This window comes from Vanellus vanellus, assembly GCF_965231255.1.
Source record: "Vanellus vanellus genome assembly, chromosome: 12".
NCBI lineage: Eukaryota > Metazoa > Chordata > Aves > Charadriiformes > Charadriidae > Vanellus > Vanellus vanellus.
The window spans coordinates 11124014-11150879 of NC_138917.1; the positions used below are offsets into that span (position 1 = coordinate 11124014).

At 38.8% G+C, this 26866-nt stretch overlaps 1 protein-coding gene across 1 annotated transcript in view; it reads left to right on the forward strand.

Annotated features, from left to right (window-relative positions):
• NFAT5 (nuclear factor of activated T cells 5) overlaps positions 1-25650 on the forward strand; it is a 68168-nt gene extending 42518 nt beyond the window's left edge. The window contains exons 4-14 of the mRNA XM_082489508.1: positions 2953-3145; positions 7832-8022; positions 9962-10134; positions 14244-14378; positions 14561-14613; positions 15715-15847; positions 16498-16575; positions 20093-20241; positions 20751-23181; positions 24401-24647; positions 25555-25650. Of these exons, the coding sequence (XP_082345634.1) occupies positions 2953-3145; positions 7832-8022; positions 9962-10134; positions 14244-14378; positions 14561-14613; positions 15715-15847; positions 16498-16575; positions 20093-20241; positions 20751-23181; positions 24401-24639 (3775 nt within the window). The 3' untranslated portion in view covers positions 24640-24647; positions 25555-25650. The remainder of the gene's footprint in view (positions 1-2952; positions 3146-7831; positions 8023-9961; positions 10135-14243; positions 14379-14560; positions 14614-15714; positions 15848-16497; positions 16576-20092; positions 20242-20750; positions 23182-24400; positions 24648-25554) is intronic.
• Positions 25651-26866: the final 1216 nt, after the last annotated feature.

Below are 26866 nucleotides of genomic sequence, written 5' to 3' on the forward strand. Positions count from 1 at the left end.
AGTCAGCTGTCTTTAAGAGCTAGGAAGGAAAAGAATATATTCCTGTGGAAACTTAGAATTCATGAAAGCCTTTTTAGAAATGGATGAATTGATGGTGATTTAGGGCAGTCTCAGATTTCTGACGTGCTTGCTCTCACTTTCAGGTCTTCACTGAGAACAGCCCTGGTGCCAGTGCAGAACCAGGGAAACCTTAACTCAGGAAATCTGTTTTAATAATAGTGGGTTTTGCCACTTACATTCTGTTTTAGAAAAGAAGTGCTACCTTTGAGGAGATGTCTGGTAACAGTTGAGCTAATAAAGCATTTCATACACACATTTATTTACTATTTGTGTGTGCGTAGATATTAGTATTATAAATAAACTAAATTAAAAGGATGTGTAAATGATATGTCCTTTTCATTTGAGAAGAAAGTCCACTGAGGAGTTCTGGTGAAGGCTTTACAATTGCTTTCAAGTTCAGCTAATCTGACTGGAAGTAATGATTACTTTAGGCTTCAAGAGGGAAAACTTTCAAAATAATTGTTAGGCAGCATCTCTACACATAACTATGACAACGTATGAAATATTGTCAATTAAGGTAACTTGGGTTTTAAGAGTAAAGTGATATCAGGAAAACATAGAGTTGTGTTGGTGAGGCCAAAGTATTAATGTCACGCTGCTAAAACTTCACGTTTTGAGTGTTAAAAGTGAATTTCATTTTGATGGCTGCCTCTAACGCTTCCCTTCAGAATTCAATATCTCAGTCTCTTGTATTAATTTACAGAGCTGGAAGTTCCAAGCATGACAAGGTCAGACTAAGCAATGCGTACGATGTCTTTACACGGCATGTTCTCCTGTGACAGGTCCCAGGCACAGCGTTTTGAATAATACGGTGGTGTTCACAGTAGCTGAGGTTGCTCAGTGTTCCTTCCCACATTCCCTGTGGGAAGCTAAGAGATTGTGGCTGTGTGATCTAAAATTCTGATTAAGAGAAGACTTCGACTGAAAGTCCATTGGAGTCATGTCCTGACAGGAAGAATAGAGAAAGTGAGCTTGAATTTGATTACCATTTTTGCTTAACTTGCACAGAAGTGAAGAGCGTGGGGGTGTTAATTGCAGTTTATTTAGTGTATCGCAGTTTTTGTATATGCTACATTGAAGAAGAATTTTGTCCCTTTTTATTTTCCTAAAAGAAGGTATGTTTTTACATAATATTTTTATTTTTTTTAAAGAGCCTGTCTGACTAGACTGTGGCAGAGTAATCGGGACTCCTCGGCAGAAAGACGGTACTCTCGCAGTCTTCTGTACCCTCTGGATCCTGCCTCTCTGCTGTCACTGGGTTGAAGATGAGCGTGCAAGGCAGCCAGGGCTGCTCAGGCACACGTGCCGGGTGTCCGTCCTGGGCTCAGCTGGATGAGCAGGAGGCGTGCTGGGCAGTCCATGGTGAAGTGGTTAACCTTCACAAAGAGAAAAATGAGAATGAAATTCATGCAAAGCGCAGACTTCGTAACAGCTCAGCGCTGTTCATTCTGACCCTTTCTTACAGGTTTTAAAAAGTTTTGGAAGGCTTAGTAGAAATAAGAGCATGACAAATAGGACTTACAGGGGTAGGAGATGTGGTGGAATCAGGGGGTGAAGTGCCTGACCTCCCCTGGGGTAGGAGAAGGCCCTTCTGCAGGAACAGTGCTGGGTCAGGCTGTGCAGGGGCTGGGGAACGTCCGGGAAGTATTTGTGTACTGTGTGGCCTTGTGCTGTTCATTGCACAGTAGGAGGTTTAGGAAAGGTGCTGATAATGCTTGTTAGTATAAAACATCTGGTAATTGGGAAGAGGGCATTATGGGTTACCCCAACCTTCAGGTCAGTGAAAAACTCATGCAGTGGCAAAGCTCTCAGTAAATGATTTTGAAGAAAAAGCATTTCTTTCACCCTTCTCCCCGAGAAGAAAAAATCCTGGATAAATTACTTCCGTATATTGCACATGGAAACAGGATTTGGTTGTTTTTTTTTTTAAGCAATTCACACCTGTTATTTTAAACTGATTTCTTCAGAGTCATTAGCTGTTAGAAACTACTTTTTGGTAGTAAAAAAGAATGCTACATTCTGCGTAAACTCATTGAGCCTTTTTTCTGCCTGTACCGCTTGCCATGGCACATTTCCATTTGCTAGTGTTAAATGAGCTTATTAGATTTCAGTTCAGATTCATTATACAAACCTGCTCTGTATAAGATCAAGAGTTATTTTCCATTGTGCTTTAAAGTGAACACAAAATCAATCACACGGTGTTATACTTTGGAGGGCTTCTTCATTCAGGTTTTAATTATGGAACTGAACACAAGATACAGAACATCTTATGGTACGCACCTGGAAAGAAACAGTCTTTTTGCATACACTGCAGATTGAAAATTGGTGCAATTGTGTCAGAGCTTCTTACAGCAACTAATTTGGTTTGAACATAAGTTTATCAATCTGTTTTGACAGAAATTAGTATTTGAGTTTGCATGGATATGCAAGTTCAGGCGGAGACAGGCATGAGGCTGTTTTCCTATTTAAAGAAGTATCATTTAACCTTAAATCCATTCAGAGTGTGTGTGTACATATGCATATTTGTTACAGAAGTGAAACAGCTTATTCAGATAATATCGGGCTGTATCATATACTATGGAAAAAGCAGGTTATGAGCCATCTTCTGTTTGTTAACATAGTTTAATGCTAATTGCTTTTCCCTTCCTTTATGTTTACTCTCTGAAAAGCAGTTCTGTTTGCACTGGATGGAGGAGGCAGGAAAGCATCGTTCCTCTTCATCCTACAGGTTTCCTTCTCTGTCAGAAAGAGAGTTCCAAAGTTTGTTCTCAACTATGAATCTTCCATCCGTTAATATTCACTCTTTACCTTTCTAGCTTTTCTGTGATTTAGTTTGTTTTTATTGGGGAGCTACTTATAACAACTTTTTAATGGTTTGCTTTGACTTCCCAGAGCATCAGAGAACCAGAAAGGAGCTGGAGGGAAGAAGACCCCAATGTTGTGTGGTCAGTATCCGACTAAGAGTGAGGGGAAGGAGCTGAAGATAGTGGTGCAGCCAGAAACCCAGCACAGGGCTCGTTATCTGACTGAAGGCAGCCGAGGCTCAGTGAAAGACCGGACACAGCAAGGCTTTCCAACTGTCAAGGTAGGCTGTTTAGCATTAGGTGATACAGGAGCCCCTTTTCCAAGGGATGCTTTAGTAGAATGGGAGCTGATTCAGTTCAAATAGGCCTAGAATCTTTGTTTTTAGAGGGAAGGGGGAAGACTTTGCAGTCTTTTTGCTGTGGAGACTGCACTGTATCTCTTTGTGCAGGTAATAAGAAGTCTTATTTGCATCACGAAGTTACAGGAGGAAGGAAGCTTTATGTCAAGGCAGTGATACATAATCTGTGATGCATATCCTGTTAGACCACAATTACACGAACTGTGTAAATAGACACTTGAAGCATACAAAGCTAAGACAGTGAAATGCTGTAACTGGTTGCTGACGGTTGTGGGTCATCATTATGCCTTATTGGTAAGGACATAAAACTAGGTTTCACTTAAATGAAAGGTGGGTGGGTTTTTTTGTTTGGGTTTTCTGATGGTGTTTTTGTGGTTGGTTTTTTTTTTTTTTTTAGTTTTTTTTTTTTAATAAGTATCTGAATCCACATATCCAGTGTCTGTGTTTCAAGCAGAGTCATAAAGATCTAACTAACATGTACTTTACGGGTTGCATTGCTCAGTATGGTTAGCAGTAGTGAAGTATGTGTGGATCGGTAGAGGGGGGAGAAGAAAAGAGGAAGCAGTTTTATGCATACTTAACAAATGCAGCCCATTTCCCGTACAGACTTTGCCTTGAAGTCTAGGTGTTGATGGTCACTTGCTCTGAGGCAGGGATGAGTGGGACAGAGGACTGAATGGTGTCCTCAGCCCTTCTGATCAAGGGGAAGGATCTGGATAGAGCAGATGCAGTCAGGGATCCAGGGCCTGGCTGCAGAGCTGGTTTCTCCAGCAAGCATTTAACTGCTTTGTTCGTCTTGCTTCATTTGGAGGGGAGAAAAGGAGAACTGATGTAATTCACCTTACTCAAAGAGCGGAAAAAATGTTTGTGATCAGGCTTGCCAGCCTGGAGAAGGAGGGCTTTACTATAAGTTTGTCAGAGGATGGGAACCAAAGCCCAGAAGGAAAGGAGAAGCTACAAATGGAGGAGAAACACAAGGAAGAAGGCTACAAAGAGGTCTTTCACATTCCTACTTGAAAGGGAGAACATTCAAAGGCTGTCCTCCAGTGAATGCACACTAATGCACAGAGGGTGAATTTGGAGGTCTTGTTTCTTCCCTTGAGCAGTCACAGGGCTGTGACTTGACTGGAATCGCAGAGACGGGGGGTAGCATACATGGCTGGAATGCAGTCGTGGATGCGCACCAGCTGTTCAGAAAGAAGAGAGGAAGTCATGTATCGTAGGGAACTCTTTGACTGCACAAACCTCCAGCATGAAATTGGAGACTGGCCTGTCGAGATCAGAGGAAGGAGGAAGCTAAGGGTAATGTTTTGGTATCTGTTACAGGCTGCCTGACTGAGAAGGTAATAGATGGTGCTTTCTATAGGTAACTAACAGGAGTCTCCTGCATACAGGCTTCTCTCACCGTGAAAGATTTCAGCCATCTGTCCCATCTGCAAGGTTGGCTACATAATCTGGTGCAAGCAATGGGAGAGCTTGAGGACTGTGCTTGTGAAGGTTTCCTAATGCAAATGGTAGAGCAGTGTACCAGGAGTAGTGCTTTACTTGACTTACACAGAGACAAACAAGAACTGATGTCAAGTAATCATCACAGAAGTTGCAACAGCCACAGTATGAATGTGAGGGTGTACATCGAATTGAATACAGGCCAGCATTGCACGCTCATTGGAACTAAGGCAAATGGCACTCTGGTTATATTGGGAGGAGTGAGGTCAGCAGGTCAAGCAAGTAGACCACTATATTTGTTATCATACAAATAAGAAGGATAAAAGACATTTCCTTTCATATTTTTCCTTTGTTGTGCCACTTTGAGAAAGCAGCAAAGCAGTTCTCAATCCAAACTAATTTACCAGGTCCACAAAGAAATGTTTGTTTATTATACAGCCCTTGAAATTTGTGCTGACTACTGCTGACAGAGTATAGAAGTATATTTGTCTTTAAAGTCTGGTTCAACAATGTTAGAAACATCTCCAACACTTTACTCAGTCCTCCTGAGTAACGTAGAAGTCCAGTAAAGTTTCATAAGAAAAGAATCCATTCATATAGTCCTGTTGCTATGGTGATTTAGTGCTCATTTATGTGAATTTTCTTAATGGGCCTTTGTTCATCTGAATTTCCTTTTAATTCCTTTCCCAGTTACCCTTTAGCACCCATCAGTGAAAATTCTGTTTGGAAGAGCCTCGTGTTACTGAATTCCTGGAAGCTCAAGCTTGCTTTACCAGTAGGCACACTAATTCATACCCTGCATATAAAAGTCTGCCAGGGTTGGACAGACAAAATGAGTCAGTGGATTTTCAGGAAATCTGAGCTAGAGAAAAAACAAGATGGTTTTTTTGTTTGTTTTATTTGGGTTTTTTTTTCAGTGTGTTTTAAAGATGGGGAAGAATAGTGTAGAAATGTTTCTAGTTCGGTAGAGATGTGGTGCTTGCTCTTCTCTGGCAGAACCTGTGACGGGCAACCATTCAGATGCTTCACTTTTAAGCAGACTGACGAGGACAAGCAGGTTCTGTGGCCCTTTAAAGAAAACCGTGTTACTTGATGACTTAGAACTAGACTGTTTACAATCAATATGCAAGCTTAAAATCGTATAAACAAACATTAACTTATCTGGCAAAAGAAAGATTATCCTGACTGGAAAGTGTCAGCGGAAGCATTCCCAGCCATCAGTAGCAGATTTTCATGGTTTCTTGCTAACAGCATTGCAAAGCTGGAGCAGATGATGAGAGATGCTCTCACACGTCTTTCATATCTTTTTCTAAGGAGAACACCAGGAAAGAAAAGCAATGCTGGTTAGCTGTGGTGATGCTGTTTCTAGCCAAGGAGATCTTGGTGATGTGACACAGAGACTGTTCATTCAGCTTTCCATGCAAAAAAGATTTAATAGTGGAATATCTGAGTACCCTTTGCTCCCCACTTCCTTTTCATCACCTGGTGAAATTAAGTTCTCTCTTGTTCAGTATTGTCACAGTCTTTTGTTTACTTGGGCTCTCTTGGCTTTTGAGCTCTTGATACGAACTGTACCTGTCAGCCTGTAGTTCGTACGTGGGCACCTGTACTAGGCCACCTCCAGCAATCTTTTGGCTTTGCCCATCCGTAACAGTCATAACCTGCTGTAAGGTGGTTGCTCCTTTTGGACATGAGGAGCACACTATGATTTTATCAGTATTTGCTGGGTTTTGGGGGTGTTTTTTTTTTTCCCCTGAACTAGCTAAGAACTCCAGAACTAAATTTTGTAAGTGTGCCAGAGACTAATCCCCTAAGAGGTCCTCTGGAGGATTCTGCTCTCATTTGCATCACATTACTAATAAAGATTGAGCTTTTTTCTCTTCTGCAAGTATTGACTGGGCTTCCAGGCCTAGGACCAAACATAACATTGTCACCAGAAATCCTCTAGCAACAATTATGGTTAATGAAAACATTAGAAATATTTTTTTTAATCTCCTAGAATGCTGTGGCAAAGAATTGCCATCTCCAGCCTGGGAATTTGACAGTGATCTGCTGTTTCTTTTCACTTGGAGTGTTTTTCTACTAGTACCTAAAAAGAATAAGAGAGGTTTTGTAATATGATGTCCAGGTTTACTTGAAGACTCCTTTTACTTTTGCATCAGAGTATTTTTAGTATGTAGCACCACAGTGGGATTCTGCTAATAAAAAAAAAAAATGTTAAAAGGACACAAACTCTTTCATGCTGGTATGTCAATGTTATAAAAACGAACGCGTTTTTCAGTGACATGTTCTGGGATAATTATGGCTTGCACGCTGGATGGCAGGAGGACTGCTAAATCATTCTGTGAAATGTATGTCTGACCTGCTTTTATTAAGTGTTTCAGTGACTCCTAACACTGTTCATAAACTTTAAGTAGGAGAGGTCAAGTTGCCATTTCTAATTTTTATTTTGGTGTCTGAAGGCAAAGTAGGTTTGCTTGGTTGGACTATACGATCATTCATCCCATTCCCCCCTCTCCTTTCCCCCTCATCCTGTTCTGACTCATCCAGTGGCTTTGCAAGTGTTAGTCAATTTTAATCTGGTTTCGCAAAGATTACAAGGTGCGGCTGGCATGAAGATGGGATGCTAGAAGCATAGCATGCTAATTGATTGATCGGCATACATGTACCGACCAACAAATTCTCATCAACTTTGGAACCAGCCACAGCAAATATTCTCTTTCTCAGGTGACTGGTGGATGTAAATGCTGGTGGGGAAGGAGTATACTGGGAAGAGATGGGGAAATAGTTACAGTTGGGGTGAGAGTACGGGGTCGTAAGAGACCTGAAAGTTGGAGTTGGGATAGTTCTGTATGAGGACAGATAGGATTGAAGCTGGTTTAAAAACAAAATAACAATAATAATAACGAAAAAAATCGTTTCACCTGTTTATTCAATGACTGACTTGTCTTTTAAAGGAAGAACAAATGAGAAAAGATAAAAAATACTAGCATTTTGTTTATAAACTAGATGAAAAATTTTTGTTCCTTCTTCCCTTAGGATTATTTCCAGTGACACTGGGAGCAGATTCACTTCAAATTCAGCTGTATAAAATGTTTCCTGTTTTAGTTCAGAGGCATTGCTGGCCCATTGAAATATTTAACTTGTGTTGCTGTGTTTCAGCTGGAAGGTCACAATGAGCCGGTGATGCTGCAGGTGTTTGTGGGTAATGACTCCGGTCGAGTGAAGCCCCACGGGTTCTACCAGGCCTGCAGAGTTACTGGGAGAAACACTACTCCCTGTAAAGAAGTGGACATAGAGGGGACTACTGTTATTGAGGTCGGACTGGACCCGAGCAACAACATGACACTTGCGTGAGTAGCTTTTCTTTTAAAAAAAATAATTTTCATTTATTAGCTTGTTTTTAGAAACTGATTTTTCTTTTTCAATTGGATTGGTTAGCACTTTAAAATCTGAACATCGTAGCACGCACCAGGCACTTATTGAAGCTACGTGTATAATCAAAACTTAAATTGCATTCTCAGTTTGTGTTTATTGTACTTAATGCTTAATCTGGTCTTTCCTAAAACTTTATCGATTAACTTTATGTTCGTTTCATGTTCTGTTTGAACAATAGTATACATATTCAAGCACTACATCAACTATAAAATGGTCACTGTTTCTGTTAGTTGTCTTTTACCAAGTACAGAATTGCTAATCAGAAGAGGGAAGGAAAACATCGGGATCTTCAGATCCCTTTAGGCCCAGAAGGCTGGAAGTTGTGGATATTGAGGCTAAACTTTGGCTTTTCTCCTCATTTGCTTTGCTCATTCCATTTCATTTCCAGCAGATAGTCCTTTGTCACAGAAGCCTCCTGCTTTGCTATCTTTACAGAGCTTGTCTGGTCATATATGGGTGACATTCTGGAGATGGCTTCCAGGTGCATGTAGGCAGTGCACAGCCACTGCTGAGAAGGGACGCGCTCCGTCTGATGGCAGTAGTTAACTGCAGTAGATTTTTGAGCAAGTGGCCTGGTCTGCCTGTGTGGGTTAGATCTCCCAAGAAACTTTAGAGATAAGCTTTTCACGTGTATCTTAATATATAGAAAGGGAGTGATCTTCTTTCTAAGTATTCTTTTCAGTAGAACATCTTTTAATGGGTATGTGGTTGAAGGCTGCAACTCTTTACTTAGAAACTTGTCTTGTTTTAAGGGAAGAAATGTTTCCTCAATTTACAGTGTCCACTTCTTAAGCAGGGTAATAGAGTTTGCTAAAAGACTGAATAAATTTGTTTTTTTTAAATATAAAATATATTCCCATGATAAGTTTGGAAACTGCTTCTTAGAGTGTAATTTTTATAATTGTTCCTGAGTGTTAATGTAAAACCATACAAGTATAAAGATACTAGAAAGATAAATTTGGAATTATCTAGGAAGAAAAGTTTTGCCTAGACTACTTTCTCAAAAGATGTCTTGATGTCTCAAAAGAAATCTTCCTACTATTTCAGTGATGCTGTAGCACCTCTCTGTTGATGGTAATGCCTGTGCCACCTTCTGAATCACACTCTCCCCTCCTCTCTGCTAAATGTTTTTTTTTGGCCCTGATACAGAACAAAAATTTGTTCTACTCAAATTAGATATCAGACGGTCCCTGTACTTCTTGGATGTAGGGCCTAAGATCCCAGTAAATTTACAATATTATTCTTCTTAAAACATCAGGCTGTGTCTGGTTTTGTTTGTTTGGTTTTTTGCTTGAAATAATTTTGCATCTAGCATGTCTTTCTGAAAGTTAGCACTGCATCACCCTCTCACCCTGGCCCTGTATACATTTCCCATAGGACCACAGTTTTGGTATGACGTATCTATCACTTCCAAGTTCCACTGAGCATAAAAAATAATATGACTACAGTAAGTTTTCTTCTACTACTGCTTTAAGTGAATGCAGAATATTTTGTAGTAATAATCTTACAAATCCAGATCTAGCCCCAGGAATGAAATAATGAAGATCTGTGGTGCATAATTTGAATGCTTACCAGAATTACTTTGCTACGTTGCGTTTTCTGTTTTTTTCATACTACTTTTGTATCCCTTCCTCCCCTGATTCATCATCCAGATTATGTAGGGATGAATTGAAGACTGGGCTATATAATGAGAAAGGTCATGTAGAGATTTCATGTAAATAAAAAAAAAAATCTAATAATATTTCATTAATTACTTCAAGAGTTTTGACTTTGTGGCTGGTGTAACTAGTTGAAAGATTATTAAAGATGATGACCTTAAACTCTATTAATCTCTCACCTATTTTGTGTTGTTAGGGTTGATTGCGTGGGAATACTGAAGCTGAGAAATGCTGATGTTGAAGCTAGGATAGGGATTGCTGGTTCCAAGAAAAAAAGCACACGTGCTAGGCTGGTATTTCGTGTTAACATCACTCGCAAAGATGGTTCAACTTTGACTCTTCAGACACCTTCTTCCCCAATTTTGTGCAGTAAGTATCAAAATAAAAAGTTGGTATTAGAGGACTCTGGATTTTAGTGTGATTGCCATAAAATGCCTTGAGGGGAGAAAACCCCCCAGTGTTGTTCTGTGATTATTTCAGAATTGCTATGGCTAAGATCACACAGATTGATTTTTTTTATTTGGAGCGCGGATTAGTTAAATGACTGACCAGTATTTAAAAGTAGTTATAAATGTTATTAAATGAATTTTTGCCTTTTAAAAGGTCAGATTTTTTGTCATGATCGCTTTGAACTTATTGTATGACTTTTTTGATACAGGTTTTAATCTCCTCTGTGTTGTCACATTCATCTGTCAGCTTTCAGTGATAGAAGGGACTTCTAATAAGTTAGTGAGCGTGGCTCTTTACAGCTGTGGTAGTTTGTTGGGCCAGAGGCTGAATCTGTTCTGGTTCAGTGCAAGAATGAAACTTTTTATAGCTATTTATTTAAAATGCTCTGCTTAGCACTGAGTGCAGATGGCTGCATCGACTGGTTAGGTTATACTGAACAATGGGGAAAATGAAGTCAGGATTCTGCCTGTGCGTGTACTGTCTGTAGTGACTTTCAGTTACAGGGAATTCTGCTCATCTGCCAAAGAGAAGAGATAGGGAAATGTGTTTAATACAGCTGTTGATGGGGTTATTGATATTTCATGAGGAACAAGATGATAAGAAAGCTTTTTCTCCGTGCGTAGAACATACTATGGTTATGCAAGCTCCTGTGTGCATGTGTTGCGTTCTTAACATTGTATAAAAAGAAGTTACTGGTTTGGGGGTTGTTCTTTTTTCTAAACACTGTCAGTACCTATTGTGTCAGGGCTTCTATTCAGCTTGTCAGAAACAGTAGCTTTGTTGCCAGCAAAAGAACAGATTGGAAGAGGAGGTAATTAAAAACATGTGAGCTTCCATATCAGATACCACCATGCGATTCCAGTGCTGCAGGCAACAGGAGACTCAGCAGATGTGCTGTGTAGCCTGTCCCTCCTTCCAGTATTATGCTCTCCCAGAGAATCCCTTTGCAAGACTTGAAGAGAGCAGGAACCCTGCGAAAACCCTGAATAGGCTGATAACCGAAGATGTGTCACTGCTGATGCAAGGCAGGACTCTCCTTCTGTCTTCAGCCATCTTCTACGCTTTAGGTGATGGTTTGATGTTTGGGGTGCTCTTCCAGGAAGATCAGCTTGAGGTGTTCCCTTCCCTTCCCTCTTTATTCCTCCTCCTGACGCTTTTTGCTAAATCTTTCTTTTTACAGTCGTGGAGTTCTCAGAATTATGCATTTATGTTGTTGGAGAATATAATAGTACATTTGCTAGAAATATGGTTGTCTCTGTAGCTCCAGTCCAGTCAGTATAGCAGTGTAGTATCTGATACTAATTTTCAGATTTAAGAAAAAAAAAAAACATTTTCTATAAAATCTCCAGAAGCTATTTCTGTATACATTTTGTTTGTATCATTAACTTACTGGCTAAAGTTATTTAAAACATAGCAGAAATTGGAATGGAAATCATCTAGTGTTTTCTTTAACACATGAAAATCCAAAAGTTGCTATTGTAGAAGCTGAGAGCCTGGGGTGTTTTAGAGACCGATTTAAAAATAGGTCTAGTTTCTAAAAAAGCCGTATTTGATGCACTTCCTGCTTAGCTTGTTGATAAGGCGATTCCATTATTGGTTTGAGGGTCCCTTGTAATCTTCATTCTCTGTTTGCTGAATGCATCCGTTTATACCCGTAATGTTAGTAGCCGTGTTTTGAGATATGGGCAGTGAGTAAAGACCAGAATATAGAATAGGACAGTTTGGGTTGGAAGAGACCTTTAAAGGTCATCTAGTCCAACCCCCCTGCAACAAGCAGGGACATCTTCAACTAGATCAGGTGGCTCAGAGTCCCGTCCAACCTGAGCTTAAATGTTTCCAGGGATGTGGGACACCTGCCACCTCTCTGGGCAGCCTGTGCCCGTATTTCAATATATGTGCCAGTATTTCAGGTTATGTTCCAGTGTTCCAATATATGAGTGATGACATGCTAAGGGACATGAGGAGAAAAGGAAGAAGGAAAGAAGGAAATAAAAGTTGTCCTTCCATAAATAAAGTTCTAAAAATAAATAGAGTGAAGAGTAATTTGGTTTAGTTTTTAGCAAGCTGGGTTTTGCTCAGTTGATAAGAAAATCTTCCAAATTGTGTAAATTACTAAGAGATTGCCATGCAATTATATAGCATCTCCATTGCTGGAAGTCTAAAACAAAGAAACAAAATACTCTGGTTAGACTCGTGTCTTTAAGGAATGATGTGGGTAAAACTGATCATGATGTAAAGGTTGAGAGGGAAATTTTTGAGGCTCTTTCCAGACTTGTTTTCCCAGATTCTGTACTACTTCTGTCTTAATTTACACTAAAGCTAAAGTAACTTGCAATAGACCTTAGCCAATGAAAGAATGCTGTTACATATATATTGGCTGATCAAAATGTGGCATAGAATTTTGTTGTTTAAGTTATTTGTTTATATAAATCATCTCCTCCAGCACATTACATCTGGTTTGTTTGCTACATACATCTTATTACAGATATGTACTGTACCTTCTCATAATGAGGTTTACATTTTCACTCACCAGCGCCTGTTTATTATGTATTATAACTAATATTGCAGTCAAAGTTTCAATAATGTTCCTGCAACCATTGGAAAGACATTAAGTAGATGCAGGGTCTTTATTTAAGGTCTATGTTTTAAATAGGCTCTGATAACTTGTTAGCAAACATAAATCGAGTTACTCTTTTCAGAAGTTCATATGCCTTGAGCATATTTAGTAGTTGCGTAATGGTTGCCTAGGAACCCGCTGCAACAGTTGTAGAAAAATCCTTTCTGAAAGGTCATTAAATAATTTGGAATGTTACAGTATGTGTGTTGCTCTATGTAGTAAGCCCAGAGAATACTGTTATTAAACACTACAAGTGGGCCACGTAAGTGCGTAGCACAAGTACAAGCTTATGCCACTAGGATTTTATGGTGAATAGAAAAGGTGTTTGAGAAACCTTTTGTAGAAACTGGAATTATTTTATAACATATTAAATGTGACAAACTCAAAATGCATTCTTTTAAAATGTATATCTGTATTTAAATTGTCTTTGGGGCCTCATTTTCACTTAACACATATGGTCTTATTTGACTTGCGGTTTAAGAAGCATAGAAATAGTTTGCAGCAAAGACATTTTTTAATGGTGTTATATAAATTATCATCTGAATCAGTGGCTGAGAGGCAGAGGTTTCCAAGGGCGTGTATCTATAAGCCGTGTTCTCTTTGCTAGTTTATAGGATATAAATTGCTATAATCCCCAACTACAGAGACGCGGGTCTTGCAAGGATTTGTATTAGCTGACGTATATAGGTCTAGAAAGTCATAGAATTGTAGAATGGTTTGGGTTGGAAGGTACCTTAAAGACCATCAAGTTCCAACCTCCCTGCCATGGGCAGGGCCACCTCCCACTAGACCAGGTTGCTCAAAGCCCTGGGTTAGTTCTTGCACCAGCCAGAAAGCTATGTTACGTAAAAAAAAAAACAAACCTGTAAAAATTCAGGTAATATGGGAATTACTACTTCTACCCTTCTGCATAGCAAAACAAAATAAGCTTCATAAAAATATCCTTTTAGCTTAAGGATAAATTTGAAGGTATGCCTCAGCTGTATCTAAGGGCTGATGCATTTGTTTATCGCTCTCTATGGCAGGAAATTACAGAACCAAATTTTCTTCTCTCCTGAGCACTTCTTGAGCTTTAGCTCAAACACTGAAAGTTTCATTTTGAAGATTTAATAAATGCAGGAGAAAAGGGAAAAGATTATTAGTGGATCATTTACCTGAGTGATTTTTATGATGTCATTACATTTAGTGAGGAAATAATAGAAACAGTTATCTTCTGAAAAGTTTTGTCATGAATTATATAGTAAAGAAAGAGGCTCGGGAATTATTTTGTTCTTTCCTTTTATAATCGTAGAGTCATAGAACGGTTTGGGTTGGAAAGGACCTTAAAGATCATCTAGTTCCAACCCAAAACCTTTTTGTTTTGGATGTTGCTATCTTCTTGATTTCAAACTATGTGTGTTTTCAATTGCAGCTCAACCAGCAGGAGTTCCAGAGATCCTAAAGAAAAGTCTGCACAGTTGTTCAGTGAAGGGTGAAGAGGAAGTTTTTCTGATTGGCAAGAACTTTCTAAAGGGAACAAAAGTGATTTTCCAAGAGAATATTTCTGGTTAGTGTGAAAGCAGTAATGGCTTGGGGTGCTGGAGAAGAACCCATTTGGGTTTATGTTAGTTGATGAGGATTAGTTGTGGAGAACAAACTGAGAAGCATAATCAAAGGCACTAAAAAAAAAAAATGCTTTATTGCTTTATATGGATGTGCAATAAATTATGCTTTTTAACTTTCATTTAGATGAAAACTCTTGGAAGGCAGAAGCTGAAATAGACATGGAATTATTTCATCAGGTACTTCTGTATTTTTTTTATTACCACCAAAAAAAGACTCTGACTGTTTCCAAAGAAAAATCAAATAAGCCTTTCCCTCTTCCTGTGCATTTCTAGAAATAATATTCCTTTTTTTCAAGTAAGGTCTTTAGTGAGTCTGGTAGAATATCTTTGTTTTGGGTTTACACAAGTATAATTGTTCAATTTGTAATTGAGAATTTGGATGCCACAATAGGAGCATGGTATCTGAACTTAGTGAGCAAGGCTTTGCCCTTACATACAACATAATTAAAAGGCCTAATACAGTTTTCCAGTAGCTTTCCTAAGGACACATTAGATTACAGCTGAGTGGAAACATATCGTATTTATGCTATAGTCTTTATACTTGGCTGAATTTTCTTCTGTTTTGAAATGTGCAAAATATTTGGGTTTGTTTTGTTTTGTTTGTTTGGGGTTTTTTTTTGACACAACTCAACATCTTTCAGAGTTACTGGACTGAAATTAGAGAAATTTAGATGTAAGTGTTTCACAAATGTCATCTTGCTTCCACCTCTGAAGGCAGTATTCCATGCATGCACTGGTAGAAATGATTTCTCACTTCTAGCGGGATAGATAGTTGGGGAATAGACAGATCACTCATCACTAATACCGTTGATAACTGATTGCAAGCCTATTTTTTGATGTCTGCTCAGTGTTAAATCTGCTTAAGTGTAACATAAAGCTGCATCCTCCATCTGTTCACACTGAGTACGAAGATCTGAGTCAGCAGAACAGTGAAGTGTCTCAGTCCAGCAGAATTTGATGGCAAACTGATTGCAGTTCAGTAAGGCATGTTAGGCATAAGCTGATGTTTAAAGTACTGGACTTTGTGTCTGTACTTTCTTTCCCTTCTATTTAAGCTGTAAATTGCCAGTGAGGATCATATAGGCAGATTATTCAAATCTCTCTTGTAGCACAAGTTTGTTACTGAAAGTGTACCTTGATCACGTTTCCCCCTATGTCTTTGCTTTTTATGGTATTTTATCAGTCTTTTTGTTTTGATGGATGTAAATACAATTAAGGTCAATAGTAATGAAGTAAGGTTTCTAATGGGGTGGGGGTGTTATTATTTTTGCATTGCAGAATCACCTTATTGTGAAGGTGCCACCATATCATGACCAGCAAATAACCTCAGCTGTTTCTGTGGGAATATATGTGGTGACCAATGCTGGAAGATCACACGATGTGCAACCATTTACATACACTCCAGATACATGTAAGTGAAATAGAAAACTGTGGGAAGGAATGGACAGTTTTACCTGCTAAGCATCTAATTTCTGATTTCATAATATTGAGTCTGTACAGCAGAAATGTTAAGTAACTTGGATCTTTTCTAACTCCTTGCTGGTGAGGTTTGCTGTGTTAACTAGTAAAATCTACAGGCTTGGCTTTTCTCATTTATGTGGCCAGTAGCTCAAATTTCGGCTGCATGGAGACAGTTGTTCTTAGAAAGTAGCATCCTTTTCTAGTATAAGGTTCAAAATGAAGCTCAGCAGGAAAAAACGTAGACATACTACGTAGAGCGGACCAAATATAACCAAAAATAGCACCAAGCTTTATCCTAAGGAATGCTGACGTTTGTCCATCTAATGTATTTTTATTTACCTATATTACAATACACAGTGCAATTGCTGACTGGTTCTTTCATTTTTGGAAGTGAAAATGATGTTTTGGGCACTGTGATCATTGGTGCATTCACAGCCACAAACAGAAAGTTTATGTGCAACTCAGAATGTTTCTCTGGGTTTCAAAGAACCTTAATTTCTTTAAGGTATAAGAAACTATTTTGGTTTGCTTTGGTTTTTTTTTTTTTGCTTGTTTGTTGTTTTAACATAAGGAAGTTTTCAATGTGTTTTGTCTCAACAGCTGGTACTCTGAATGTTAATGTGAAGAAGGAAATCTCCAGCCCAGCCCAACATTGTTCCTTTGAAGAGGCTATAAAAGGTACTAAATTGATTCTTATCATTGTTGTTAATAATTTAACTATAAATTCCTACCCAAATTTGGAGTTATGAATCAGACATCCTGTGAAGATAAGTCTGTGCTTCTGAAATCTGGCCATATTCTTGCAGTGAGGTGGTTTTTTTATTGTGAATATTTTGCTTTATAACTGTATTCCTTTAAGTATTTTTTAACATGAGCTAGTATAGAACAAAAACTTTAAAGAAAAAAAAAAAAAAAAGAGAATATTTTGTTTTCATGCCTCAGGCCCTGCAGTCTAATCTTCATTTAATACGCTTGCAAGGGAAGAAGAAAAAGAAGCCTAAGATGGCAGTTAATACAAATGATGTAGAAACTGTACAGTGTTAATGTAAGCAAAAACACACATAAAGGTGGTGGTGGGGAAGAGCTGTGTACTGAAAAACACAAATGTGCCAACAGGATGTTTTTCAGAAGCTGTCCAGTGTTTTTATAAGACTGCTTTCAGTGGGTCTAGTTAAGAATGCTAATTCTGGCAATTTCAACTTACTCTCTTCAGTGTGGGGTTGGTTGTTTGTTGTTTTTTTTTTTTTTTTTTCCTGACCATTCTGTCCATGCAAAGTTTGTCATTTTGTTCTAAGGGTGCAAGTCTTGGGTTTGGATTTTAAGTGTGAGGTGAATTGATCTTTCCGATATTGAAATAACATAGAGGAAGGAAATGGTTTTAGTTGATTGTTAAAACTATGGTAGTGTACAAAGCTTACTGGAAATTTCCATAGCCTGCTCTGGGGAAAGCAGGTTGAAAAGTAAGCAAATTAACAGTGTGATCACAAGTTTGATAGGAATCCATAGCTTCAGGTTCAAATCGTGAAGCTCATGTTTGACATTAATAGCTTGGTTTTGGCAGGGGATATATTTACAAGTTGACTTTACAACTTGTTAGGGAGGATAATACAAGATATGATGAGTTTAAACCTGCAGAGAATATTTGGGGGAGAAATGTGCAAAAATATTTAGGGCAATGAAACAAGCTGATAAAAGGACTGGTAAGTCTTCTAGTAGCAAGATTAAAAAGATGAAGAAAATAATAACTGATGTATCAGGGCAAGCCCGACATCCATCCAGTAGAGTATGGAACTAAGGAATATACCAACTGCTTCAGGAGAACATCTGCTGTGCATAAGAAAACAATGTACTATTTCTGTTGCTTCATGTCCTCCATTTAATCTATGTGATAAATCTTAATTTACTTTCTTGTGTGGGTTTTCTGCGAGCCAGCTCTTTTTTGACAGTTCATTCCTGTACCTATTTTACTCTAGGTTGATCAGGAACCAGAGGTCAGACAATTTTGTCTGCTTTATGTACTTTTTCTCTGCCTATCTCCCAGCCTGTCCTTCCTCACTGTTCTGAAATGATAAAGACCAGGTGGGGATCCAGTGGGCTGGCACTTCCTTCCTGTTTCCTTTCACTGGCAGCAAAATCCTAGAATTCGTAATTGCTTAAGTGGTATTTCCAGCAGCCCTGGCCAAATAGAATAAACTGTTGTCATGTACAGTTAGGTATTGAGCTACAGGGCCTTTCTCTTCCTGTCACAGGCAATTTTAATCTTTGTCTCGAGTATCTGTGAATATTCCTTAAAATAATTTCTATTACAACATCTGCATATGTAAAAAAAAAACAAAAAAAAAACAGAAAAAAACAAAAAAAAACCAAAAAAAAACCCAAAAAACAAACAAAAAAAAAACCAAAACCAAAAAAACAACAAAACATGGCTTCCAAAGCCATTGCAGATTCTTAGCTCTGACATTTTAATTAGAGACCGCAAATTTGACAGACTTCAGTGACAAGTTATGTTTCAGAACAACAATTTTATAATTCTAAGCTGTTCTGTAAAACCTGAGGAAGATGGGTGTGTATGGCCAGCCACGTAGTTCAGGTCTTTGCCTTCTAACATTGAAGTAGTGCTGGAGCATTGTTTTTAAGTGGTTAATGATGGTTTCAGTTTCCAGCTTTGGGAAAAAAGAGAAAGAGGGTGTGTATGCCTTGATAAAGATGGTAACTACTCAGAAGTTCTAAAATAAGTGTATTATGAAAACATAGTAAAAGACCAAAATCAACAGTGTTTATCTGCTTTTGAAACTTCTTTTTCATTATTAACTTCACTTCATTTTTTCATTCTTCTAACCAAATACATCACTGTGAACAAACATACCATTGTTAGAATCTAAGCTGTATACCATTGGGATTTTTTTTTAATGACTTACATATTTTTTTAATTGTTTCTGATGAACACAATATGATTAAGCACCTAGAAGAGAGAAGCTTATAAATTGTGACTACAGTATAGAAAAATACTGACTGATGTCTTTAAATACGCTGTATGACTAGCTGTCCTGAAGTAGACCTATTTTAGAATAGCCTCGCTCAAATTGTGTTCCCTGCCAGCAGCACAGCCCAACACATCAGGTCACGGGACTTGTGTTTCTGGAGCCACCCCAAACTTGTGAGTTAACAGGAGGGAAAGAGTTTATTTGGCTGTCAGTATATTGACAACTGTTGCCATACTGATGGCTGAGAATTTATTGCTGAAGACGGGAAATAACATTCCAGAACAGAGTCTTTGGTTTTACATAGAGTAAACACACAAGGACTGTTACTGAGGACATGGCATACTGTTGGTATAAATTTGCAGAAATATTACTGCCATGCTATTGCAAGATTTAAATTTGTTTAAAGCATAGCGATCTGTTGCTTTATGTTGAAGATTAATTCTTTAATTTACTTTAAAGTACTTATATTTTTTACAGGCTTTCTCAGTGCTTTGTTTTAAGCTCAATTTCAGCACTATTTGAAACCAAGAAAGTTAATTTTACTTAGAGCAAAGATTGCAGCTTACAAAATGCTTTTTATTTGGTTTAGGAAAAATTAAAAATATAACTGAAAATATCTAATTCATTTTAAGAAGCCACCTTTCTACTTCAAAAAAAAAGGAAAAATAGGCACTGCAAAGGCAAACTAACAACTTGCTCTTACTACAGAGCTGGCATGCAGATTTATCAAGTTTTGCTCTATTAGTTCTTTAACAGAATAAAAATACAGTCTGAATGCTCTGAGCACTCTGTTCACATGGTTATCTGAAACAAGACATTCTTCAAAATGAAATAGAGAAGTTATACAGTTAAAGTGCAGTAATGTTTAAATTTGTGGAAAGATGTCTTAAGCTTTTATGTTTGTAGTTTAAGCAGTTGGTGGATGGCTATCCTGGTCTAGAAAGATACGAAATGAAAGAAAAACAAAACTGTGGCATTGCTGTTAATCTTAAAAATAACTTTTGAAGGTTGCAGTTGTTTTCTAGGATTATTTGAAGTATTCACATCATTGCATTGGTCTCTCTGCGTGTTACCATCTTACATGAGAATGAGAGCTCTTACAGTAGGGCTGAGAAGTAAAATGGGCAGCTGGCCACCACTAGAAACCCACTCTTCGTATAGGGAATTTTAAAATTTCATTGCCCTTCTTTTATTTTTGTTTGTGACTGCAGCAGTGAAAACCACTGGTTGTAACCTGGAGAAGGTAAACATTCTTCCTAGTGCCTTGATAACTCCACTCATGCCAAGCAGTATGATTAAGAATGAAGATGTGGCTCCGATGGAAGTAAGTGCAGAAAAAAGATCTCCCCCTGTCTTCAAGGTAAGTTTGATTGTGATCTGAAGACAGTAGCTTTAATAGTCTTTGTTACATCTACCCATCAGTCCGTGTTCTAATAGTGGAGAAGAGTAACACACAGGGAAAATGTCACGTCCAAGATGGATTTGGGCAAAACGTGATCGCAGAGCATGATTAAAATAATAGACAATTTCCTTTGAAAGTAACTTACCTTGTTCCCGTATTCAAACAGATTGATTGGTTACTGATACTACGATGAATTTTTTTGCCCTGTGACACAGAACTAGTAAATTACTGTAAGAATATTATTTTAATCACTTCCTAGCATTGCTTTTGTTAGATTGTACCTTGGCTGCTTCCTTGAAGTAGCATTTCCACTGCTAGTCATTTGCGTGCTTGTTTGGTTAGGTGTGGAGAGATACATAGCCATCAAATCTTCTGTCTGATCTTTTCTGAACATAGCGGATTGGGGGAAATTTTGTAAGCACGACCTGAGTAAGCTTATGAATTGCTTCACATAATGCTTTTTTCAGGCTTCAAATGTGGTTGGATCAACTCAGCAAACAATGGAAAACAGTATGTCTGGCATATCAACTTCTGCTTCCCATTTACCTTCTGAAAATGAAAACCAGCAACAAATACAGCCGAAGGTGTATAATCCAGAGACACTAACTACTATCCAAACACAGGACATTTCCCAGCCTGGTAGCTTTTCAGCAGTCTCTACTCCAGGTCAGCTGCAGAACAGTGATGCGTTATTGCAGCAAGCTGCACAGTTCCAAACAAGAGATTCCCAAACCAGGGAAGTCTTGCAATCAGATGGCACAGTAGTCACTTTGTCACAATTAACTGATGCATCACAACAACAACAGTCTACTCTCTCAGAACCAGCACAGGCATTGCAGCAACAGATTTCATCAAGTATTTTCTCATCAGCAAGCGGTGTGGGTCAGTTACAGAACACTATACAACAACTGCAAGCTGGAAATTTTCCAACTAACACTGCCACTGGCAGCAATAGAAACGTTGACTTGGTGCAACAGGTATTGGAAGCTCAACAGCAGTTATCTTCTGTTTTATTTTCTGGTTCAGACAGCAGTGAGGATGTTCAAGATCAGCTAAACGCAGATATCTTTCAGCAAGTTAGCCAGATACAAAACAGTGTCAATTCTGGGATGTTTTCCTCATCAGACACATCTGTCCATTCCAGACCAGAGAACCTTTTGCCTGGACGAGCTGAAAATGTTCACTCGCAGCCTGAAAATACATTGTCCAATCAACAGCAGCAACAACAACAGCAGCAGGCGATGGAGACTTCTGCAGCAATGGTGATAGGAATCCAACAAAACATTTGCCAAGCTGCAACACAGATGCAGTCTGATTTGTTCTCGTCAACAGCTTCAGGGAATGGAGCCCTCCAACAGTCACCTGTTTACCAGCAGGCTTCTCACATAATGAGTGGGTTATCAACAAGCGAAGACATGCAAATGCAGTGTGAATTATTCTCTTCATCTCCCGGTGTTTCTGGAAGTGAGACTACTCCTACTGCTCAGCAGCAGGTCTCCAACAATGGACCTACTATGTTTCAGGCATCAAATTCTGCAGATGGAGAAGAAGCTTCAGGTCAGAGTAAACAGATGCAAAGTACTGTATTTCAGACCATGGTTCAAATGCAGCATAGTGGAGAAAGTCAATCTCAAGTTAATCTCTTTTCATCTACCAAAAACATGATGACTGTTCAGGCAAGTGGAACTCAACAACAAGGAGGTGGTCTATTCCAGCAAGGTGGAGAAATCATGTCTATTCAGTCAGGAAGCTTTATGCAGCAGTCTCCACATTCACAAGCTCAGCTTTTTCACTCTCAGAATCCTATTGGTGACACTCAAAATATATCACAGGAAGCACAAGGCTCTATTTTTCACAGTCCAAATTCCATTGTCCACAACCAGACCAGTACTAATTCCTCAGAACAACTGCAGCCTGCAATGTTCCACTCGCAGAACACCATGGGTGTTTTACAGAGCTCTTCAGTTCCTCAAGACCAGCAGTCTGCTAACATGTTCCTTTCCCAGAGTTCAATGAGCAATCCTGCAACTCAAGAAGAACAGATGTCATTCTTTACAAGCCCAAATTCCATTTCTCCTCTTCAGACAGCAACAAATACCGAACAGCAGACTTCTTTCCAGCAGCAGACACAGATATCTCATATGCAGAGTTCTATGCTTCCCCAAGAACAGCCCCAGACTCAGCCCGCTCAGCAAGGTTTGTTTCAATCTCAAGTGTCATTAGGCTCCATCCAGTCCAGTTCAATTCCCCAGAACCAACAAGGAGCCATCTTCCAGCCTCAGCATTCGATAGTTGCTATTCAGAGTAGTCCTCCATCCCAAGAACAGCAGCAGCAGCAGCAGCAGAACATGATGTTCAATAATCAAAATGCAATGAGTACAATTGCTTCTCAAAAGCAGAACATGATTTTTAATCCAAATCAAAACCCAGTTACCAATCAGGAGCAACAAGGCCAGTCCATTTTTCATCCACAGACTAACATGGCATCAATGAACCAGGAGCAGCAGCCCATGCAATTCCAGAGTCAGACTACAGTGTCTTCTCTTCAGAATCCTGGATCCAACCAGGCTGAAGCACAACAGCCAGCCATCTTCCATAACTCACCCCAGATACAGTTGGTCCAAGGGTCACCAAGTTCTCAAGAGCAACAAGTCACCCTCTTCATCTCTTCAGCTTCCATGTCTGCCCTGCAGAATAGTATGAGCCAGCAAGAACTGCAGCAGTCTCCTATGTACTCTTCTCAAAACAGCATGGCAGGAATGCAAGGAACTGCTTCTCCTCCACAGCAACAAGCTTCTTTATTTCACAACACAGCAGGAGGTGCTATCAACCAGCTGCAGAATTCTCCTGCTTCATCTCAACAAACATCAGGAATATTCCTGTTCGGCATTCAAAACAGTAAGTGTAGATGCCTGATTCTGAATTTACAGTTTAGAAGAGCTACTAATTGGAGTCCACAAGACAATGATTGTTCTGTTCTAAGATATTTCAAGAAAAAAAAATATCTTGGAATAAGTAATGTAGCAGGACAATTGAGGATATACATATTCGTCATATTGCTCTGAATGTTCCTGATTTTGCATGAGAAATCTTAGCTTAAATACCTGTTTGTCTTCTTACACTTAGGATTAATATGTGACAAAACCACCTTAGAATTGTGTGTATATCTATATAGAAATAAGTATATATAATATATAAAATATTAACAATACATATACAAATAATATATAAAATACATGTACACACATGTTTTAAAAAAATTGTTATGCCCTCTTAAGACAGCTCCACTAATCTTGCTGCACTTAGTTTCCACAATTTATGCAATGACTTTCTCCACACATTGTTGAAGAAAGGCAAAGATTTTTGAAACTCTGTAGTACAGAAGAGTGTCTATTGAAGTGTATTTGAAATCTCTTTAACTTTATAAGCCTGCACTTTTCTATATCTCGTCTCTGAATCTAGCCTCTATGACAAGTTCTTTGGAACATAGATTCTTTCATCTGTCTGTAAAAGGCTGTATGTACCTGTGAAGCTCCAGAAGTAGCAGATGCAGATGACGATTATAGCATCTTATGAAAGATGTGGACAGAAACCTTAGCTGTGTACTTGGTCTGTGGTTATACCTGAATATGTGCTTTCCTGTACGAACTGTTGGACAATCAGGCCATATGCAGCCAAGCCTTTCCACAAAGCTGAAGATGATGCTAGAAGTGGTAGGAGATGTGATACTGTTTGCAGATTTATAGAAGCAGCTAGTGCATATCTTGGCCGAAATGAAGATGACACTTCTGTAATTAATAAAGGCAAAGGATGGGCATACTCAACACTTACACCATGTGTTTTGTTTTTCTTCTAGCCAAGTATTGTCCTCTGGGGTGTTAGTAGCGTTTGGTCATAGTACAGGGTCCTATATTCAGTATGTACACTTTGAACTTGGTGAGCGGAGGTGGTCATGTGAACAAAAGTACATGTAACTTTCTACACAGTTTATAGTCAATATGGGCATATGTAAAGTTGGCTAATTCACTGCATGTATTAACCTAATTTAAATGGTCCTTTGTTCTTCACTTACTGCTTAATTTGAATGGTCCTTTGTTTTTCATTTACTGCTTAACAGACTGTGGACAGCTGCTAACGTCTGGACCAGCTACGTTGCCGGAGGAGTTGATGGCTATAAGTCAGCCAGGTCAGCCACAGAGCGAGGGACAAGCAGCAGTGCCAACGCTGCTCTCTCAGCAGATATCTGAGACACCTCCACTACCTTCAGCTATGGCAACCAATCAGAATATGGAGAAAATAGATGATCTGCTTGTGTCGTTGCAAAACCAGGGGAACAATATGGCTGGCTCATTTTAATTAGTCAAGTAAGTGGTATGTGTGGGTTTTGGGGTTCTCTCCTGCCATGCACACATTTGTTCAGTACATCTTTACTTCAGAGTGTATCACCACGCTGTAAGAGATCAGCTAAAATAGCAGTACTGCTGAATTAAGAATATAATACCAGTGGCTAGAATGAAGAGTTATTAAAAACAGTCAGAGGTCAGAATTTGTCTGAAACAGCTGAGACTGGGTCTTGTCATTCAATTGCTGTATGTTTTGTCGTCTGCTGTTACGGTCTAGTATTTTATTAGGAAGGAGAGTAGATCACCGACAGCTTGGCAGATAAAAGTGTTATGAAATATAACGAATTAAGAAGTTAAGGCTTATTGAGTAAATAACACCTCAAGACTGTACTATTCTGAAGTTGCCCACTGGGTTACAACAACAGAATGTGAAAACAAGATTCAGTAGAATATGGCGGCTATTGAGAGTGTGCCACATGTGGAGTCTTTGTTCAAAGTGAGCTGTCACAATCAGCTGTTACTAGGAAACATTCTGCTCTTAGAAGGTGCCTTTTTCAGAGAGGTGAAAGAGGCTTTGACTACAAATGAGTGCCAAGAACCAGGACGACTCTGGAATCTAGTATTGTCCGCAGTGTGTAACTTGGCTCTAGTTAACTGTGGTGCCATCCTGAATCCCCTGTAATTTTCACTTAAGTGATATACTTCATTTTCTAATCTAAACTGTTTTGTATATGAGGTTATGAACTTTAAAAAAAAAAAAAGGTAGAAGGAGAGTAATCCTCTCTACGAAAGCGTGCTGCGTTCTGATACTCGCTCATAGTTGCATGTCTGCTCATGATGGACACTTTCAAGATGAAGGAACTATGTAGAAATAAGAAGATGACTTTTGTTAGTTATGCCTAACTTGCTTGCTTGTTTTTTCCTGCAGAAATTCTGTGAAGAAAAAATGATGATTTCCCAGATCCTCTCAGACCTTCCGACTCTGGATTAGGCTGTGTGGAGCTGGTTGCTTCTGTAAAAAAGTGGCCCTCTTTAAAGAGCACACACGTGGCCAATTGCAGCGTCTAGCACCTAAAGCTACGACCATAGTATTTGGGATTTGTAGTGCCAATAATGCTGAAAAGCTATGCTTTGTTTTACTAGGGCATGGGATTGTACTGTTACTAGATTCCTAAACCTCATTAACAGTGGGGTGCTCTTTCAATTTAAAGCATATCTGGTCAGTTATTATTGTTGTTAGAAGGTAATACCTGTTACCGTGTTTACTCTTTTTTTCCCTCCTCTTCCTTCACATCCCCTGTTTTGACTAGAAAAGCTTGTGAAGCAGAAACATCAAATGCCTGTGACGAGCTCATAGCTGTCAGTAAGTGAAGGGATCGTGTGTTTTGCAGTTGATTGGAAGAGCTAATACTGCGATTTGTTAATTGCAGTAGGTGGCAATGAAAAATATTGATAACTCTAATAAAGAAGCAGAGAATTGCTTGCTGCTGTAGATAGCCAGAGGTGGGTGCTTCCCATCTGAGAATGTGATTACGGTTTTCCACGTCTCTTACATGTAACTGTACATAGAGCAAGGGTTTGGTGGCTCTAACAAAATGAAGACATGAAGGGGAAATTTCAAATAAATTTTGCTCTTAAAATTTTATCCTCTAAAATACCCTCAGCTTGAAAGGAACATTCTGCCTGGCCAAGGAAAGAACTCCTCTGTGTCTCTCGCTCTGACTGTATGGGTTAGAACTCTGTAAAGCTGCATTACCCATTCTCAAACCAGCCTTCTCCCTTTCATTCTTTTCATGGTTTTCCTTCTCTTTCCCTCAGTTTCATATGGCATTTTAAAAAAAAAAGACATAAATATCCCGCTGGCTTTAAAGATCAGAAGCAGCTTTTAGGAATCCACGGCATTAAATTGCTTAGTCAGGAGAAGCTTTGGCAAATAATCAAGAATTAAGGAAAGAGGAAGCAATTTCTCCACCACCTTCTCAGTGCAAGAATCCCCCTTAACTAGTCATTTTCCAGCTGCTGTTACTGATGTGAATCTTCAGCTTGACTTTACTCCAAGTAGGGGGCAAGTTACATCATTTCTAAGCATTCTTGAAAATTTCACTTCATCCTAAGCTGTTGCATCTTTGTAGCATATTAAGCTCATTGCAGTTTTGAAGTGATTTTTTTTTTTTTTAATACCAACAGTCTCCAAGTCTAGTTTCTAGATTGTCATGTCTCAATTAAAAAACAAAAACAAA